This window comes from Trichosurus vulpecula, chromosome 3 (assembly GCF_011100635.1).
Source record: "Trichosurus vulpecula isolate mTriVul1 chromosome 3, mTriVul1.pri, whole genome shotgun sequence".
NCBI lineage: Eukaryota > Metazoa > Chordata > Mammalia > Diprotodontia > Phalangeridae > Trichosurus > Trichosurus vulpecula.
The window spans coordinates 257,839,136-257,858,188 of NC_050575.1; the positions used below are offsets into that span (position 1 = coordinate 257,839,136).

Below are 19,053 nucleotides of genomic sequence, written 5' to 3' on the forward strand. Positions count from 1 at the left end.
ATTACATTTTTCTGTTATTAAGTAAAAAATATAATCTTTTATCAGTTTAATAGCCTTCTGAAGTTATGGCAGAAATAAAATAACCATATTTCCACTATTCTGTATCAATATGGAACCAAAAAGCATGAATTTTCCATTAATTTTATTAAAATAGAAATAGGTATCATTTGTCTTTTTTTCTCTTTTAGAGTTTCTCTGCAAAGAATGTCCAAAAGTTCACATTCATATTGATCGCATAGACAAAAAAGATGTTCCAGAAGAACAGTTGTCTATGAGAAGATGGCTTCATGACCGCTTTGAAATAAAAGATAAGTAAGTAACGTGTATACTTAAAACTATTCTGCATATGACTGAGTGTCTTCATCTTTAACATCTGAAGAAAATTTTTATGCAAATAATGTCTATTAGATCTCATTCTTTGAGTAAGGTAAATGTCTTCATTTTTATGTCACCAAAAGAATTTATAAATTGAATTGGTAGATATTTTCATTTTGAGTTATTTTATTCTTTACACATACATTAAAAATTTTGTTTAGGAAAAAAAGTTCTTTTACCATGATAACAGACAAAACAGAGAAAATCCAAAAAATGCCTTCAGTCCTATGTGACCCCTTTTGCTTCCTCAGTGTTGGTGATAGAGGGTCAGAAAAGAAGAGAATGGATCATGAATTGGATAACTTTTAGACCATCTGTAACATAACTGTATTCTAAACATGAGATTTTTGTTCAGCTTCAAGAATTGAATATTCTAAAATTAAATTCTTTTAATCTTAATATTCTCATGTAAATGAAGTTAGAAAGGAAAAGAAAGTTACAGCTAACTTTGAGGATGACTTAAAAGCTCTTCTTGGAGAGAGGGAAACAAAATAGTTGGTGGAATTAACCTTATCTTGTGTCCAGAGACAAGAAGAAACAATTTAATGGGACACTTGGTCAGATCGTCCTACAGTTCTCATGTGTATTTGTAAGTAGACCGACATGAAGATAATTAAATGCTAATTTATATTTCAGAGTATGAAGTGGAGACATTCTGCAGAGAACTCCATAGAACCCATCAGATTAAATGAGTTTATACTTTGTTTTTCAGTAACTTCAAAGTAAATTGGAAATAGGTGAGGAAAGTGAAAAATGTTGAAAAATAGAGGTCAGCAAAAATGAATTGGAAGAGTCTAAACATTGTAGACTTCCCTAAAGCCTCATGCCTATACATTGTAATTATTTTTTTTTAGAAAATATTTAGAAGGTGCTAGACATATGGCGATCATGAAATAACATTAGAAAGAAAATATATTTTATCTGAGAAGAAATGAGTTACTAAATGTGTGCGAGTCTTTCTTTTATCAGCTGTTTTTGTATATTCAGCCTACTGACATAAATAAAACAAAGGTCAAAATGAATAAAAACTAGAAGAGAAAGCAAAAATGAAAATAAGACCTGCATTTAAAACTACTGCATTCTGACCTATTTCAACCAGTTATTGACACAGATTACGATAAATTTTTTTTTTCTTGGATCTGTGATGTCATTAGTATAGGAAACTGTCCAGTGAGTAGAATCCTGTTATCAGTGGAGATCCATCTACATCTTATACTCCTAACTTTAAGTGACTTGTCCATATAGCCAAGATGTGTCAAGGGAAGACTCGAACCCAGGTCTTACTGACTTCCACTCACTATGTCACCTGCCTTCCTATAGCAATGATTTTAAATGTTGAATTCATGTAAATCATTTACCATAACAAGTGAAACAAAATGATCCGTATTCTATGAATATTTAATTTAAAAAGAGAGTTTGCTAAGGACGATGTTAGTTTAGAATATAAATTTCTTTGTGAAATCTTATGAAGAAAGATGGTGCAAGTTCATGAGCAATAAATATTACCTTTATAAACAGCATGAAGCAGTGGAGAGGGAGAAAAAAAACAATTTAAAGAAAGGTTGGTGAGAAATCCAACTAAGCAAAGTCATTCCAAGGGCATTTAAGGATGAAACTGTAAGGGGAGCCACAGTCAAGGTGGGAAAGACTTGCAAAGGTTTGAAAAATTTGTTTATTGATACCTTTTCATTACATCCTAGTTATTTTGGTGAATAATCTCTGCCTTCCAAATATCTATATCTATCTATCTATCTATCTATCTATATATATATATAATATATATATATATATATTCATTACATCCTAGTTATTTTGGTGATAATCTCTGCCTTCCAATATCTATAACTACTATATATATAACTATCTATAATTATATATAATAATATATATATATATATATATTATATATATATAATAATATATATATATATATATATAACATATATATATATATATATATAACTATATATATAACTATAACTATCTATATATAATGATAGATAGATTAGATATGTATATAAAACCCTACCTCATGATAAGAAACAATGAAGCAAAAACATGGTTAATAGTGAATCGTGACTAACGCCTTAGTCCTAATGGTTACTCTCCTGTGTGTATTGGTTCTCTGACCACAAGGATTTTTTTTCCTCTTATTACTACATCCTTTAATGATTTTTCTTGCCACTACCATTATTGTAGTAAATTGTATATTTTAGTATTTTTTTATTCCAGTTCTGCATCATTTCATACAAAACTGCATTTTTCTGAATTCTTCCTCTCATGTTGCTTGACATGAATAAATGATATTGAGGATGATCTACTATAGATGGGGATGAAGATATGAACAAATAGTTTTTTTCAGAGAAGAATCACATAATATAAATTGCCAGATGAAAATGTGTTTCCAATCTCTGATTAGAAGACAAATGAAAAATATAAGAAACCCTAAGGTTTTATCTCCCACCCTGCAAATTGTCAAAGATTTTGTCAAGGGCATATTTATTCTGCACCAACCTGCTGCTAAGCAAACTTCAAAGCTTTGGAATACAGTGACAAAAATGATAGTCTTATCAAACAGCTTTAGTGTTCTTTTGAATGTGCTGTTAAAAAAAAAAAAGGAAAATTTTTGAGAGGTGACGGGTATACAGTAACACTAATCTACTGTTATTGCTATTGGATGTGTTTGTTTTGAACTGATAAAAAAGTGAATGAACTGCATCATTTTGACCCATTGATTTCAACTAATGGGCATATTCCCCAAGGAAGCAGAAGGCAGAAACAAATGGCCAATATATAGGAAAATATTCTTAGCTCCACTTCATTGTGGTAGGAAAGTAATAGAAGCAAGCTGTTCCTTCAGATGAATTGTTATATTATCCTCTCTAGTTCTATAAAGTTCTATCCTTTTAGTTAATTGATTGTTTCAACCTTAAATCTGTAAACTAGATATTGTCATTTTTATTATATTCATATGACCAAATTATGAACACTTGATATTTCTCCAGTTAATTGATTTCTTTTTGGTCTGTAAAGTATATTTAGTCATATTTTTATAAAACTGAGTATATTGGTATATTGCTAGGGGTTTTTTTTGTATTTTATTTTAAATTAAATTTCTCATCCTAATTTATTCCTTAAAAAACTATTTAAAAATGCTTATGTTTTTGTGGCTCTATTTTGTATCCTGCCACTTAAGCTAGTAATCAATGTTGCCATCTGTTTCCAATATTTCTGAGTAGTTTTCCTGTATAATATTTTCAAATAAGATATGCAGGTGTTCCCCACCTCCATCTTGTTTTTCTATAAACCCTAGCATCCTTGAATTATTTCTGTACAGTCTCTCTTAAAGTTCAGCATTATTGTTTTGCTGAGTGCTTAATCTTATTCTATTTTTTCCTTTTTGTTCTCTTGATTTTCCTTCTACATTAGCAATCTGCACTTCCCATTCTGTCGTTTCTCCCCCCCTCTCCCCACCTGCAACAATCTACTCTTAGAAATTTTTGAGTCTGTCTTTTTTTCTTAATTCTTTCTTTTTTTTGTATGTAGGAAGTGCTTAAGAAAGCTTGTTGACTGCAACTTGGAGATTTCTTCTTTGAGAGGTGTAGTTTCTTTGCTATCTTAATTCTTTTATTTTTCTTCTGAACTGTTCTGGAGGTTCATGGAGTTTTCTTCATTGTCATTTCTATCAGCCTGGCATAATTTATTGTAATATTTTCCTCCTTAAGCATTTTGATGGTTTCTTTTACTGAAAAGTAATCATTGTAGTGGCTTGTTTTCCCTCCTTTGTTAGTTTTTAATCTGTCTTTATCCAGGCACTCTTTTTTCCCCCTTTTGATACACTTACAGTCACTTCCCTCCCTTCTTCTGTGCCCAGTGCTATCTTGACTCTGCTGCCTGCTTTCTTCTCTTAGACTATTAAGATTGGATGAGATTTGTAGACCTCAAAGCGTAAGGGTGACCAAGTGGGTCTTTCCTGAAGGGAGACTGCAAGGTTACTGCCCATTGTCTACTTTCGCCAACCCTGTTTATTTTATATTACTTTCTCAACAACAAACTTTCTTGTGTCTGGGCAGACCCTGGAGGCTGGTTGGATTCACAGATCCCAACCCACAATGGGGCTGGGGAAGGAGGGGTCCTTGGAGACATTCCTAAGGAGAAAACAGGAACTTTAAGGTCGCCTGTCTTTTACAGTCTTCCTCTAAATTTTTCCTACTGCTGGTTTCTTGCTATACTACATTAGAAAGGTGTAAGCAGTTCCTTATTTCTGGGTCCATCCATCCTACATGCTGTAGCCACTAGCTATCTTCAGTCTCTGGGCTTGTATCCCAGGTCATTTTTTAAAAATGTTGAATTGTATTTTTATTTATTTTGTTTGACATTTCCCAATGGCATTTTAATCTTGTTCTCTAGGAAGTGTTTGACACCTATGATTCATGGTATACTCCTTCAACAATACTGATTTTGTTTCTTTTTAAAAAAAACTTCTTAAATTCATTTATCTATTTACTTTTAGTTTTCAACATTCACTTTTATAAGACTTTGAGTTCCAAAATTTTCCCCCTCCTTTTCCTCCCTCCTGTCCAAGACAGCATGTAATCTTATATAGGCTATACGTGTGCAATCATATTAACATATTTCTACCTTAGTCATGTTATGAAAGAAAAATCAGAACAAAAGGGAAAAACCATATGAAAGAAAAAAACAAACCCAAAACACACAAAAAAGAGAAAATAGTATGTCAATCTGCATTCAGACTCCATGGTTCTTTCTCTGGATGTGGATAGCATTTTCTATCATGAATCTGTTTGAATTGTCTTAGATCATTGTATTGCTAAGAAGAGCTAAGTTTATCAAAGTTGGTCATTGTATGGTGTTGCTGTTACTGTGTACAATGTTCTTCTGGTTTTGCTCACTTCACTTAGCATCAGTTCACATAAATCTTTCCAGGTTTTTCTGAAATCTGCCTGCTCATCCTTTCTTATAGAACATTAGTATTCCATTATATGAATATATACCACATATACCACAACTTGTTCAGCTACTCCCCAGTTGATGGTCATTCCCTCAATTTCCAGTTCTTTGCCAGCACAAAAAGAGCTGCTATAAATATTTTCGTACCTGTGGGTCCATTTCCCTTTTTTATGATCCTTTTGGAATACAGAGTTACAAGTGCTATCCATCAAAGGGTATGCACAGTTTTGTCACCCTTTGGGCATGATTCCAAATTGCTGTGCAGAATTGTTGGATCAATTCACAACTTCACCAACAGTGGAGGGAGTTAGGTAGATCAGGTGGACATCAAAGTGTCTCTCTTAGGAAGTTTGAAATTGATTGTGTGACATGGGAAACACTGGCACAGGACAGCCCTCATCAGAGAAGGTGAAATTAAGAAAACTATTGAACTAATAAATAAAACTAAGAGCTTGTTTTGTGGAAAAAAAAACTCAACAATAAAATAGATAAAACTTTGGTTAATTTGATTTAAAAAAAAGAGAGAAGAAAACCAAATTACCAGTGTCAAAAATGAAAAGGGTGAATTCACCACCAATGAAGAGTAAATTAAAACAATAATTAGAAGTTATTTTGCCTAACTGTATGCCAATAAATCTGACAATCTAAGTGAAATAGATGAATATTTGCAAAAATATAAATTTCCCAGATTAACAGAAGAAGAAATAAAATACTTAAATAACCCCATTTCAGAAAAAGAAACTTAACAATCCACCAGTGAACTTCCTAAGAAAAAATCTCCAGGGCAATATGGATTTACAAGTGAATTTTACCAGACATTTAAAGAACAATTAATTCCAATACTATATAAACCATTTGAAAAATAAAGAAAGAAGGAGACCTACCAAATTCTTTTTATGATCCAAATATGGAGCTGATACCTAAACTGGGAAGAGCCAAAACAGAGAAAGAAAATTATAGACCAATTCCCCTAATAAATATTGATGCAAAATTTTAACATATTACCAAAGAGATTACAGCAACATATCATGAGGATAATACACTATGATCAGGTAGGAGTAATGCAGGGCTGGTTCAATATTAGGAAAACTATCAGCATAATTGAGCACATCAATAACAAAATTAACAGAAATCATATGATTATCTCAGGAGATGCAGAAAAAGCTTTTGACAAAATACAACACTCATTCCCATTAAAAATGCTAGAGAGTATAGGAATCAGTGGAGTTTTCTTTAAAATGAACACCATCAGCATGCATCATATGTAATGGGGATACACTAGAAGCATTTCCAGTAAGACCAGGAGTGAAACAAAGATGTCCATTATCACCACAGTTATTCAATATTGTACTAGAAGTGTTAGCTTTAACAATAAGAAATTGAAGGAATTAAAATAGGCAATGAAGAAACAAAGCTATCACTCTTTACAGATTGATATACTTAGAGTATCCTATAGAATTAACTAAAAACCTACTTGAAATAATAAACAACTTTAGCAGAGTTGCAGGATATAAAATAAACCCACAGAAATCATTGGCATTTCTATATATTACTAACAAAGAAGCAACAGATAGAGGAATCCCATTTAAAGTAACTGTAGACAGCATAAAATATTTGGGAGTCTACCTGTCAAGATAAACTGAGGAACTATATGGATAGAATTACAAAACACTTCACACAAATTAAGTCAGATCTAAATAACTGGAAAAATATTCATTGGTCATGGGTAGGCCAAGCTAACACAAGAAAAATGACAATCCCACCTAAGTTAATTTACTTATTCAGTGCCATATCAATCTAACTATCCAAAAAAGTTACTTTATAGAGCTAGAAAAAATAATAAAATTCTTCTGGAAGAACAAAAGTTCCAGAATATCAAGGGAATTAATGAAAAAAAATGCAAAGGGAGGTAGCCTAGCCATATCAGATCTAAAACTATTATAAAGCAGCAATCATCAAAACTACTTGGTACTGGCTAAGAAATAGAGTGGTTGGATCATTGGAATAAGTTAGGTACATGAGATACAGTAGTCAATGACTATAGTAATCTATTCTTTGATAAACCCAAAGTCTGGGATAAGAACTCACTATTTGACAAACCTGCTGGGAAAACTGGAAAATAATATGGCAGAAACTAGGTATAGACCAACATCTTCTACCATATACCAAGATAAGGCCAAAATGGGTACCTAATTTAGACATAAAGGGTCATACCTACCTGTCAGATCTATGGAGAAGGGAAGTATTTATGACCAAACAGGATATAGAGAACATTAGGAAGTGCAAAATGGATAATTTAACAGAGCCACTGCAACCAAGATTAGAAGAGATTTTGTTTCATGATATAAGATCTTTATATAAACCTAATTACTGCCAAATTGTTTTCCTGTTTCCCTAGCAGTTCTTGTCAAATAAAGATTCCTTCCTACATAATTTATGTACTTGGTATATTGAATATTGGATTGTTGAGTTTCTTCCATATCTTCTTTTCTTTCTTATCCAGTTTTCTATTTTTAATTAGATTTTTAAAATATTTTTATATTGCCTAGATTTTCCCCCATGTCTCTGCCCCTTTCCTTTCTCAGAGGTTCATCTTTTCTAACAAAGATGTTTTAAATGAAATGATGTTAATTAAATGTAGATTGAATTAATCCAAATTTTGTAGACCTCAAAAAATTTATATTCCTTGAAAATGACATTAAGCTTCCTAACTATATGGCATTGTATGTTAACAGATATTTACATTGTCATTCTGTAATACTAAATGTAAGCTACTAAGAAAGAAATTACCCAGAAAAAGCAAACAATTTTCCACTTTTATTTCATGTATCCATAGGTTGCTGATAGAATTCTATGATTCACCGGATTCCCAAAGAAGAAGCAAGTTTCCAGGGAAATGTATTAATTCCAAACTAAGCCTCAAGAAAACTTTGCCATCTTTACTGTTCTTAGGTGGTCTGACTGCTAGTATGCTCATGACAGAGTCTGGAAGGAAATTGTATGTCAAAACTTGGATATATGGAACCGTAATTGGCTGCTTGTTGGTTAATATTAAAGTGTAAGCAAATGCTGTCTCCAATCAGTGGAATGTGCTATCCTGTCTCTTGAGAGGCAGCTGCATATTTCACCAAACTGTTTCCTGAATTTATAAAAAAGTGTAAATAAAGCCTTATTGATTGAACATTGGATAAATTACAATTTGTGATTTCAGCCTATTTGTGGTTGGTCTCGGATAAGCATACAAAATTTTACATGGTTACCCTTGAATTTGCTGTAAAGTGAGTAGATATACTGAGTTATGTTATACTTTGCATTCCCCATGAACTTAATGTCTGTTTTGGATGAACTACAGAAGATTAATGGAATTGTACAGTTTGTTATTTTTTATGTAATTCAAGTGGATCAGTGAATATATTCCTGGATATTACTTTTCAGTACATATTCTTTCACCTTTTTTGTTATTTCAGGTTTTTTATTCACCACTTGTGACTGTATACTAATTGTAGGTAACAAAGCTAGTGTTTTACAATTTTGTGACTTTTGTTGTTTTTGTTCAGTGTGTTGTTTCACACCAGTCTATGAAATTACTACCTGGATCATGAAATGTATAAAGAAACAAGAAATGTTTATGGGGAAGAAGCTCTGTTTACCAAGTCTAGCTGATTTAATTACTTACATATGTGAAACATTTTAACTGTGTCTCTAATTTTTAATCAAATCAGCCTAATTTTCACACCCTGTTCTGTGCACAAAAGAATGTGTAAAGTATAATGAAAATTAAGTCTAAGCTAAAATTGTGACCTAACCAAATTGTAGGAAAGCATTTAAAAGAATTGTTCAGTTCAATAAAGATTTCAGCTAAGCTAACTAGAACATACGTGCCATAAATAGTAGATCATTTAAGTTTTCTGTTACTTCATAATTATCTGAGCAATCAATTTGAATTGTATGTTTATCCTTTTACACTTAATGGGTCAAGAGTATATTTGAGGTAACATAAAGCACTCAAATGTTTCTACTAAACTGTTAAGCATGTGCCTTTTGCCTACGAGTCTGATTTTTAATTTAGTTATTTGTAAAAAAGAAAATGATCTTTATTTTACTGTCATATAATTCCATCATATTTTAGTAATCTTCATTTGGATTGGAGATTGTAGTGTTGAGATGTATGGTTTATACAGTAGTGAAAGAAAGCCATAGCCAACCAGTATTTGTCCTGTTTAAATTGAACACTTTGTATGGAGGTTCTCACTACTACTGCCAATGCTATTTGCAGTTGTCTGACGTCAAGAAATTCTTGTTCCTAGAGGCAATGGGATATTTATTCCATCAAGCAGGACTAAGAGAATGATCTTCCCTTAAAAAAATTGTTTTTTTTTTTTTCAGTTCTGTTAGAAAATCTTGACCTGGCCACAAAATAAAAGATTAATATTGCTCAGCTTTCATGGGTCTGTGGCTCACTGAATCAAATTAAGAAATTGTGTTTTGGCAACTGGTAATTTAGCTCATCAGCCTTAGAACAAGATATAGCTTGCAATAAGTATTTTACTTTTCTTTCTTATTGTTGATAGTAGTCACAATTCTAGATTTAGATTTGTTGACTCTGGGTTTTTGTTACTGGATTTATAGTATCAGTGACTAAGGCAAGAGACACTAATTAAATCATGATGAATCATGAAAACAATTACAATGAATGATGTTTAATACAATACAGTCTGCTTCTCTGAAACTAGAGTGAGTAAACTATTTTAAGTAACAGCTGTGAAGACTCAAGTATGGCATACATGAGCAGCATAAAACTGGTTTAACTCCAACACAGGCAGACTTATGTTCAGTGTTCTGATGCCAAACTTATTTCAAACTTCCTTTACCGTGAACTTTAGAACAAATTTTTACTCTCTTTTAAAATGTTTTTAAGACACACAAGTACAGACACACACACACACACACCACCAATTAAGCTAGAATAATATCAAGCTCCATAAAAAAATTATGATACTTATTTTTCACCTAATAACTGGGTATTCAGTTGGTGTTCCATAGGTAAAATTTTAAAGTGCGTTACATTGTTTAAATTATGTTCATCTGCAGTGATACAAAGTAGCAGTGTGAATAGAATGAATATCATCTTGAACATTCTACTTTTTGACTATACTGACACTTTCCTCACAGACTGGAAAAGCCTAATAAAATAATTGTTATTTTATAAGTTCATTTGCTTATGTATCAAGATGTTTGGAAAATTAGTTGCTCTTAACATGCACTGATATTAACTTGAATTTTTCCTTATTAAAGTCAAGGGCCTCATACTCATTTTCATTTTTACTTTTAGTAAAGTGTTCTCATAAAATATCTCTTTAAGCTTTTGTTTGTATCATTATTGTTTACAGATGAATTATTGCTTAGTTGTTCTTTACAAAATACAGTCACTGTGCACGCATTTTATGTTTTTCAGCAAGAGGGTTTGTGTGGAAGTCAGCAAAATAAAAACTTTCCTTGACTCTTATGTCTGTGCTACTTAAAATTTTGTGAGCCTGAAATAATTCATGAGCAATTACATGCAGAGAATAGATGTTGTGATTAGCTATGCTTTCAAGCTTTATAAAATGGTAATCCTTTCCTTTTTAAGATGTTGTGGGGAGATAAGTATTTTTTCATAGATGATCATACCCCAAGTGCATAAGATCATTTTTCTTTCTGTATGTCTCTGTCAACAGATATTATTTATGATTAATGGTAGGAGGATTTTGGAGCAAACTTGCTGGCAACTTCATGGACAATCATTAGTGCAGTAATAAATTAACCACTTGATAACTGAAAAAAGTCCAGTGAGTAAGAATGCTAGTTCCAGCCATTCATTATATCAAATGATGTCCTCGTATCAATGATATCCTTACATTTTCTTGTCATGTTTTCTTCTTTAAGAAACATGCCAAATAATATTATTAGCCATTCTTTTTCTTTTGCTGTTTACGTAATTTTAACTAATGAATGGTTTTGCTGTTCTAAATATAAAAAAACAAGGCGTAACTCCATGCAAAAGTCTTCTCATTTCCCTTTTACTAATTATGTGGTAAAGATGGCCAAAGTAACCAGTTTAGCTATTTCATTGTTTTGTTAACTAAATGCAGACTCTTAGAAACTTCTTGATGTGTATTAGCCACATATTTCATTGAAAATACTTGGGTCTAGGTAATATTTTGTATGTATAATTTCAAATCTAATATTGAAAGTCATCAAATAAACATCTGTATGTGATGAAATGCAGTATATGGGGAAAAGAATGTCTTTGATATTTATTTTTCCTAGTGATGCAAAATGTTTTTTAAGTACTCAATTCGGTCTGTTGCATAGAAATTTGTCTATTAGTATATACTATATTTCAAGGTGTATTTAGTTGGGGCAATTTACTTACGATGAGTAAATTCAGCAAAATCAATATCACAACCTGCCATTTAAGGCAATTTGCATCGCATACAGACATGATACAAAAAATGTGAATGAATAACTTGGAATTTGATCATCTTGACTGAGGAAGTTTCCAAATATATGATGACGCAACAAGCAGTACATCTAGATTACTAACTGAATTTTTCACTTTTCAGCTGCATAATTTAGAGTATTGTGGATCATGTCATTACTTTACTATTTTTCAGACTGGTCACCTTGAAATGCCATCCATTTCATGTAGTTGAAGTGTGAACAAATAAAATATGTTTTAAATTTTTGCAATAAGTACATAATTCCTATAGGACTTGAATTTTAAGTCAATTGATTTGATTATTATCCTGAGGAGAAATAAATCTGAAACTATTTTCTAGGAAGCCCCATATAAAGAGAAGGTTCCTTTACCCCATTCCATTAAAAAAAGAGTGTGGTTTGGAGAGAGGAAACCTGGATCTGGCTCCAGCCTTTGCCAGCAATATGGCAATGGACAAGTTTCCTCATCTATATAATGTGTATATCACCTACCTCACAGGGTTGTTGTGAGGAAAGTGCTTTGTAAAATTTAAAGCTACCCTTAAAATAGTTACCCTTAAAATAGTAATTGATGTGATAAGGTGGGCCCTTGTAAGAATTTGTTGACATTATCATTTCCTTACTCAATTTTTGTAGCCAAATTTTTAATACTGTCTTAATTTACATGTCCTTTCTAGATGTGTATGTGCAAAAGATGTATCAGTATGTTTATTTAGCTTTTCATATTTGAAGATAATGCTACATCCTGATATGATTATTATTTGTGTTCAGGCCCCAGCTGGAAAGACTTGCCTGATAGTCATGCCCACATTATGCATACATGAAGAAGCCACAGAGCACTGTTATGCAGTATTTGGTGATACTGGCAGTTTTCATGCCACTTTGGCTAGCCTCTTCCCATTCAGGATGACAAGTGCTCATGCTTAAAGTTCTTACTTCTATTCTGTTGTCAGAATTTTGAATGTAGATTTACTACTACCTCTATATCTTAATAAAGGTAAGATCAGTTTTAAAATTGTATTTTATAAAGTTTTTAAATCTTTCACAAAATGCACAGACTGAGTCAATTTTTGCTTACTAAGATGTATTCATATTTTGTAAGAGGTTTTCAAATATTGATGTGGTAGAAAGAGTCCTGGTTTGGCATCAGAAGGGTTCAATGTAAATCCTGACTCTTACTACCTATATGTGATCATTCTAAGGCAAGTTAGCTCCCCTCTGTGGGCCGCACTTTCCTTATTTATAAAATGAAGGAGTTATACTAGATATACCATCCTATTCTAAATTTTATGAATTTCATAATACTGTGATCTATTAAGCTTAAATTGGTATGGCTTGATAATTTTTGAACAGAGTTTCATTGTTTTAAAAATATTTTTAGTCATAGAAGATATGGGTAAAATATGTCAAGTTTTAAAATTATTCCATTTTATGTTATTTTCCCTTGTCATTCAATAGAGCTGTAAATAGTTTTATAAAATTAAGTTTACCTTTTGTATTACTTATGGAAATGAAATGCTTCTTCAGTGTTGTTTTTTTTCCTGTCACAAATACAGTATATTTTAAACAATTACTGTGGCCTTCATTTAGAAGTGAATGGTAACATGTCTTATGATAGTAACTAAAAGCATAAGGGATTAAATTCAAACATGGATCAAATCACATAATGCATTATAATTCACAACTAGAAGAATTCCCCATTTTGAAAATTTCAGCTGTTGATATCTTAGGGGTATGCAGAAAAAAAAAATTAAATGGGTTATTTAAAAAATCCTGAGATTTCAGAAAGTTTAAATTTCAAATAAGAAATTTATGGGGAAAAAAGGGAAAGAAGAAAAGAAAATGAAATTTGAAGAAAGTATTCACATAGGACATTGTGGATATCATAGTGGAGAATTGTCAGAAGGGAACATAATGATCTCTTTTGTTCTTAATGTTCTATACTGCAGGAGCATTAACAATTTTTTTTTATCCAACAATTATCCTTCTCCCTTGGTAGTCTGGGTTTTCTAATGTTCTCAAGAACAAAACATCAACTCATACATTTGTCCTTACATATGAAAGATATTTTTACTTAATGTGAGCTGTCCCTATCCCTCTTTCCCCTTACTACCCTGCTCAAGAGTCCTGCCTTCTCTGGTGGGTCTAATCCTCTCAGACAGTCTCAGTCAATCATCTGTTATTTGCTATTACTTTAACATTTAATGCCCCTATTCAACTAGGTTGTAAATATCTTGAGGATGGAAGCTAAAGGAAATCCTATTCTGAATTTCTACATTCATTTGAATATGTGGAAAATTTGATTTTGAATTTTGATCACTTGAACAAATATATAAAAGGGAGAGAAAATACTTTATATTGGAAAACAGTTAATTTGTCTTAACTAAGATGCTACAGTTCACTGGAAAGGAAACAGCAGTACTCTTAGTAAGTACTTTCCTCCTTATTAGAGATTAATGTTACATTAAAAGGTAATTGAAACTGATTTACCTGAATTCTTAAGAGTAATGAGAAATTGATTTAAATATCTATTTGATGGAAAGGGAGATCAGGGTAATTCTCTGTAGGTCTTTAATTACCAGCAAACAAAGGTAAAATTTAAAAAGAACTATATCGATGCTAAGGGTACTGAATGAAAAAGGATAGAATGTTTATTTGTGCCAGTGGTCTATCAACTAGGATATTTCACAGGAGAACTCTTTAGGGGTTGAAAAAAGAAGGGTGTTAAAGTGATTCACAGAAAATTTATATTACAGAGGTAGGAATGATAATTCTTACATAAACATAAATCCTGTGCTCATTCTATTGCCTATGCCTGGGATATTTGACTCTAGTCTACATCAATTGAAATCCTATCCAACCCCCAGGGCCTAATATTTTCATGGGTGCTTTCCTTGCTCTCCCAATCAGAAGTAATCTCTTCCCTCTGGGAGTTCTTGGATCACTCTTCCCCTGTTCATTATCACAGTTTATATAACTGTGTGTGTGTGTGTGTATGTGTGTGTGTGTTGTTCTTAAGGTAATGGATCATGTCAGCCAAATATTTATTAATGCCTTCTATGTACTTCTATGTGCTAAGCTCTGTAGCCCTTAAGGAACCCATAATCTAATGGTAGACAACAACGCTGAAAGAGTCGGGAGAGGAGTAGAAGGGGAACTGGTCTCTGGTCTGTGGGAATGATAAAGTCCTGCAGCCAGATGGAAAATGATTAGGTGTCTGCCTTGGGCCCTCTCCTTAAGTAGAGGATCTGGATAGAACTCTCTGATGTCCACCCTCCACCCTATCCGATGGGTGTGGGCAGAAGGATTGAAGAAGCATAAATTTCAGAACTAATTTGATCATGAGTGTCTTGAGACAATGATGATGTCCATGTCTCGTTCTTCTTTGTATTCACATAGTTTGTTAGCTTTCACATTAATAAGCACTCAAATGTTTAAATTTTCTCTCTTGCTTAAATTACATCTGGAATACTATGTTCAGTTCTTGGCTCCAGGGGAGGGAAACCAGAATTGTAAAATATCTTGAGCTCCTGCTGTGAAGGAATGGAGATATTTAACCTGAAGAAAATTTTTAGGATGGAGATGCTAGCTGTCCCCAAGTGTGTGAATAACTATAAAGTGGAAGGTTAGTACTTCCTCTTTTTCAGTCCCAGAGGACAGGACTAGACGCAATGGATAGACGTTAAAAAGACCAAGTGTTTTAGACCTAAGTAAGGAAAACTTCCCAAAATTAAAACTTTTCAGAAGTGAAATGAGCTGCACTGGGAGAATAGGAACTTCCTTTCATTAAAGGTCTTCAAAAACTATGACTGATCATTTATCAGTTGTGTTGTACATTTTTTTCAGGTATGGGCTGACCAAGATGGTCTTTGTCATCCCTTTTGACTGACATTCTGTGGTTCTGTGACTTGAATTAAACAGTCAGAGGAATCCAAGTATGATGAATTCCAGATAATTGTTTATCTTTGGTCATGATAGAATTTCACTGGAAGAATTACTGCTAGTTGGCAAGTCAAGTCAGCAAGCATTTATTAAGCTATATTCCAAGCACTTTACCAAATGCTCAGGAATTAAAACAAAGAACTCCCTGTTATCAGAGCTCACAATCTAATAGTTGGAGAAAACATGAAAACAATTATACAAACGATATATACAAGATAAATGTGAGATAATCAACAGAAGGAAGGCACTAACTGTAAAGGACGTCTGGAAACCTTCTTGTAGAAGGGATATTAGCAGGAACTTGAAGGAATCCAGGAGAGGTGGAGTTGAAGACAGAGAGCATTCCAGGTATAAGAGACAAAAATACTGAATGTCTGGAGCTGGAGCATCATGTCTGAGGAACAGCGAAGGAGGCCATTGTCACAGGTTTGCAAAGTATGGTCATGATGGTGCAAGGAAACTGGAAAGGTAGGAAGGGAGCAGGTTATTTTATCTAATGTTTATTATTATTAATATTTTTACAAGGTCAAATGCCTGCTTTAGGGAGATTAATTTGATAGCTGAGCAGAACATGGACTGGAGTAGCAAAGGGATTTGAGGCAAAGACTAACCACAAGTTATTGCCAATAGTCCAGTGCGAGGAGATGAGGGCCTGCTTCAGGATAGTGGTAGTATCAGATGAGAGAAGGGAGTGTACACTCTAGAGCTAAAGAAACACCTGTCACTGCTTTGCAAGAGGAGTAAGGACTTTGGGGAAAGAGTAATTCTATCTACTTGGATCTCCATTTGAATATTTGCTTATGGAGAGATGATAGGAAAATAAGAAAACCCGGAATATAAAATTGCCAATGCATTTTTATGAGCTGAACAGTCTGAAATTGTTGCTCAATGTGAAAAAAAAACAACTAAGGAAATATAATCAGTTGCCAGACATGTTTTCAGAAGTTGATTCCCAATGTTATAATGTGATAAAAAGTCATAAAACTCCCTGATCTCACAGAATCACAATGTTGGAAGGGACAGGTAGTCCCTCTCTACAACAAAGCCAAAAAGAGGTTATCAAACCATTGCTTGATTCTCATAATATTTCAGATGACCTAAGGGGGGTAGGTAGTAGAGGGCGGCTTCATGTCATAGTGGATAAAGTGCTAGGCTTGGAGTCAGGAAGACTCACCTTCTTGAGTTCAAATTTGGCTTTAGACACTTATTAGCTCTGTAATCCTGTACAAGTCACTTAATATTGTTTACTTCAGTTTCCTCCTCTGTAAAATGAGCTGGAGAAGGAAATGGCAAACTACTCCATTATCTCTGCCCAGAAAACCCCAAATGGTGTCATGAAGAGTCAGATATGGCTAAAAATTGACTAACAACAAAGGGGTAATGAAAGGCACAAATTGGGTATAAGTAGATTCTAGAATACACCATCATACAATACATAACAATTAGAATAGATAACATCAATAGCATGTATAACTGAGAAAGGAGATAGACCAGTCATGTAATAAGAATGAAGGATTGTACATCATCTATGTGTTGCACATATTTAAAGAACCAAAAGGACTCCTCATTGGATCAGTCCTCTTAAGTAGAATGTATATGAAGGTATGAGGAATAATCATAATATAGGAGAGGAGAGCACAGATTGCAATTTGCATGTATTCATGTGAATGTGATCTTGTTTCTATTGAAGTATCAAAGAATTGCCAAATAAAGTTTAACTGGATCATAGAATCTTTGATACGAAAAGGATCTCAGGTCATTGACTATAACAGGTACCTGATAAAGATTCCCCTCTACAACATATCTAACAAGTAGTTTGCTTTGAAGACTTTTAATAGGGTTAGGGTAGGGGAGCAACATACTACCTGTAGGAGAAGTACCGCATTCCTCCTTTGGAGCATTCTAATCATAAGGAAGTTTTTTCTTAAACTCAGATTTTCCTTTTCTCACCTGCCAACCATATTTAATTGGCTGTCATATCAGACTGAATATCAAATTATTAAATAATGCAGAGCATTTAAAATATTTATTTTTTTTCAACATTTATTTTTGTAAGATTTTGAGTTCTAAATTTTTCCCTTTTCCTCCTCTCCTCCCTTCCTAAGATGGCATGCAATCTTAAATAGCCTATACAGGGACAATCATATTAAACACATTTCCATATTAGTCTTGTTGTGAAAGAAGAATCAGAACAGAAGGGAAAAAACTACGAGAGAGAAAAAAAGGGAAAATAGTATGTGTCAATCTGTGTTCAGACCCAATGGTTCTTTCTCTATGTGGATAGCATTTTCCATCGTGAGTCTTTCGGAATTGTCTTAGATCATTGTATTGCTAAGAAGAGCCAAGTGTATCAAAGTTCATCATTGCATGGTGTTGTTACTGTGTATAATGTTCTCTTGGTTCTGCTCACTTCACTCAGCATCAGTTCATGTAAGTCTTTCCAAGTTTTTCTGAAATCTGTCTGCTCATCATTTCTTATGCAACAATAGTATTTCATTATATTCATATACCACAACTTGTTTAGACATTCCCCAACTGATGGGCATCCCCTCAATTTTCAATTCTTTGCAAGCACAAAAAGAGCTGCTATAAATATTTTTGTACATGTGGGTCCTTTCCTTTTTTACAATTTCTTTGGGATACAGATCTAGTAGTGGTATAGCTGGATCAAAGGGTATGCACAGTTTTATAGCCCTTTGGGCATAATTCCAAATTGTTCTCCAGAATGGTTGAGTCAGTTCACAACTCCACCAAAAATGCATTAGGGTTCCAATTTTCCCACATCTTTCTCCAATATTTATCATTTTCCTGTTTTGTCTTGTTGGCAATTCTGATAGGTGTGATGTGGTACCTCAGAAATGTTTTGATTTGCATTTCTCTAATCAGTGTGTTTTAGAGTATTTTTTAGAGCTATTGGTTAAAATGATAAACCAAGATCATATCCCTGGGACACTATTAGAGATTTTCTGCATTGAGAATCAACCATTAATGAATGCTGATCATTAGGTTCAAATTATTTCAATTCTGAACCCACCTAGTTTCACTATCATCTAGTCCATCTCTCTACAATTTTTTTGCAATAATAACATGATAAAGTTGGGCAAATGCTTTGCTAAAATATAGGTAAATTGCATCTACAGAATTCTTCCAATTTACCAGTTTAATCACCCCACTAAAAAAATCAAAGTTGTTTTGGCTAGACATTCTTGATTGAGCCATTCTGGCTCTGAGCTCATCACTTCCTTTTCTTGATTTTAACTAAGTATCCCTTTAGTAATACATAAA

At 33.1% G+C, this 19,053-nt stretch overlaps 1 protein-coding gene across 1 annotated transcript in view; it reads left to right on the top strand.

The window, feature by feature from the left end:
* Positions 1–10,852, top strand: part of AGPAT5 (1-acylglycerol-3-phosphate O-acyltransferase 5) — a 77,269-nt gene extending 66,417 nt beyond the window's left edge. The window contains exons 7-8 of the mRNA XM_036750287.1: positions 189–312; positions 8,183–10,852. Of these exons, the coding sequence (XP_036606182.1) occupies positions 189–312; positions 8,183–8,408 (350 nt within the window). The 3' untranslated portion in view covers positions 8,409–10,852. The remainder of the gene's footprint in view (positions 1–188; positions 313–8,182) is intronic.
* The last annotated feature ends 8,201 nt before the right edge of the window (positions 10,853–19,053 follow it).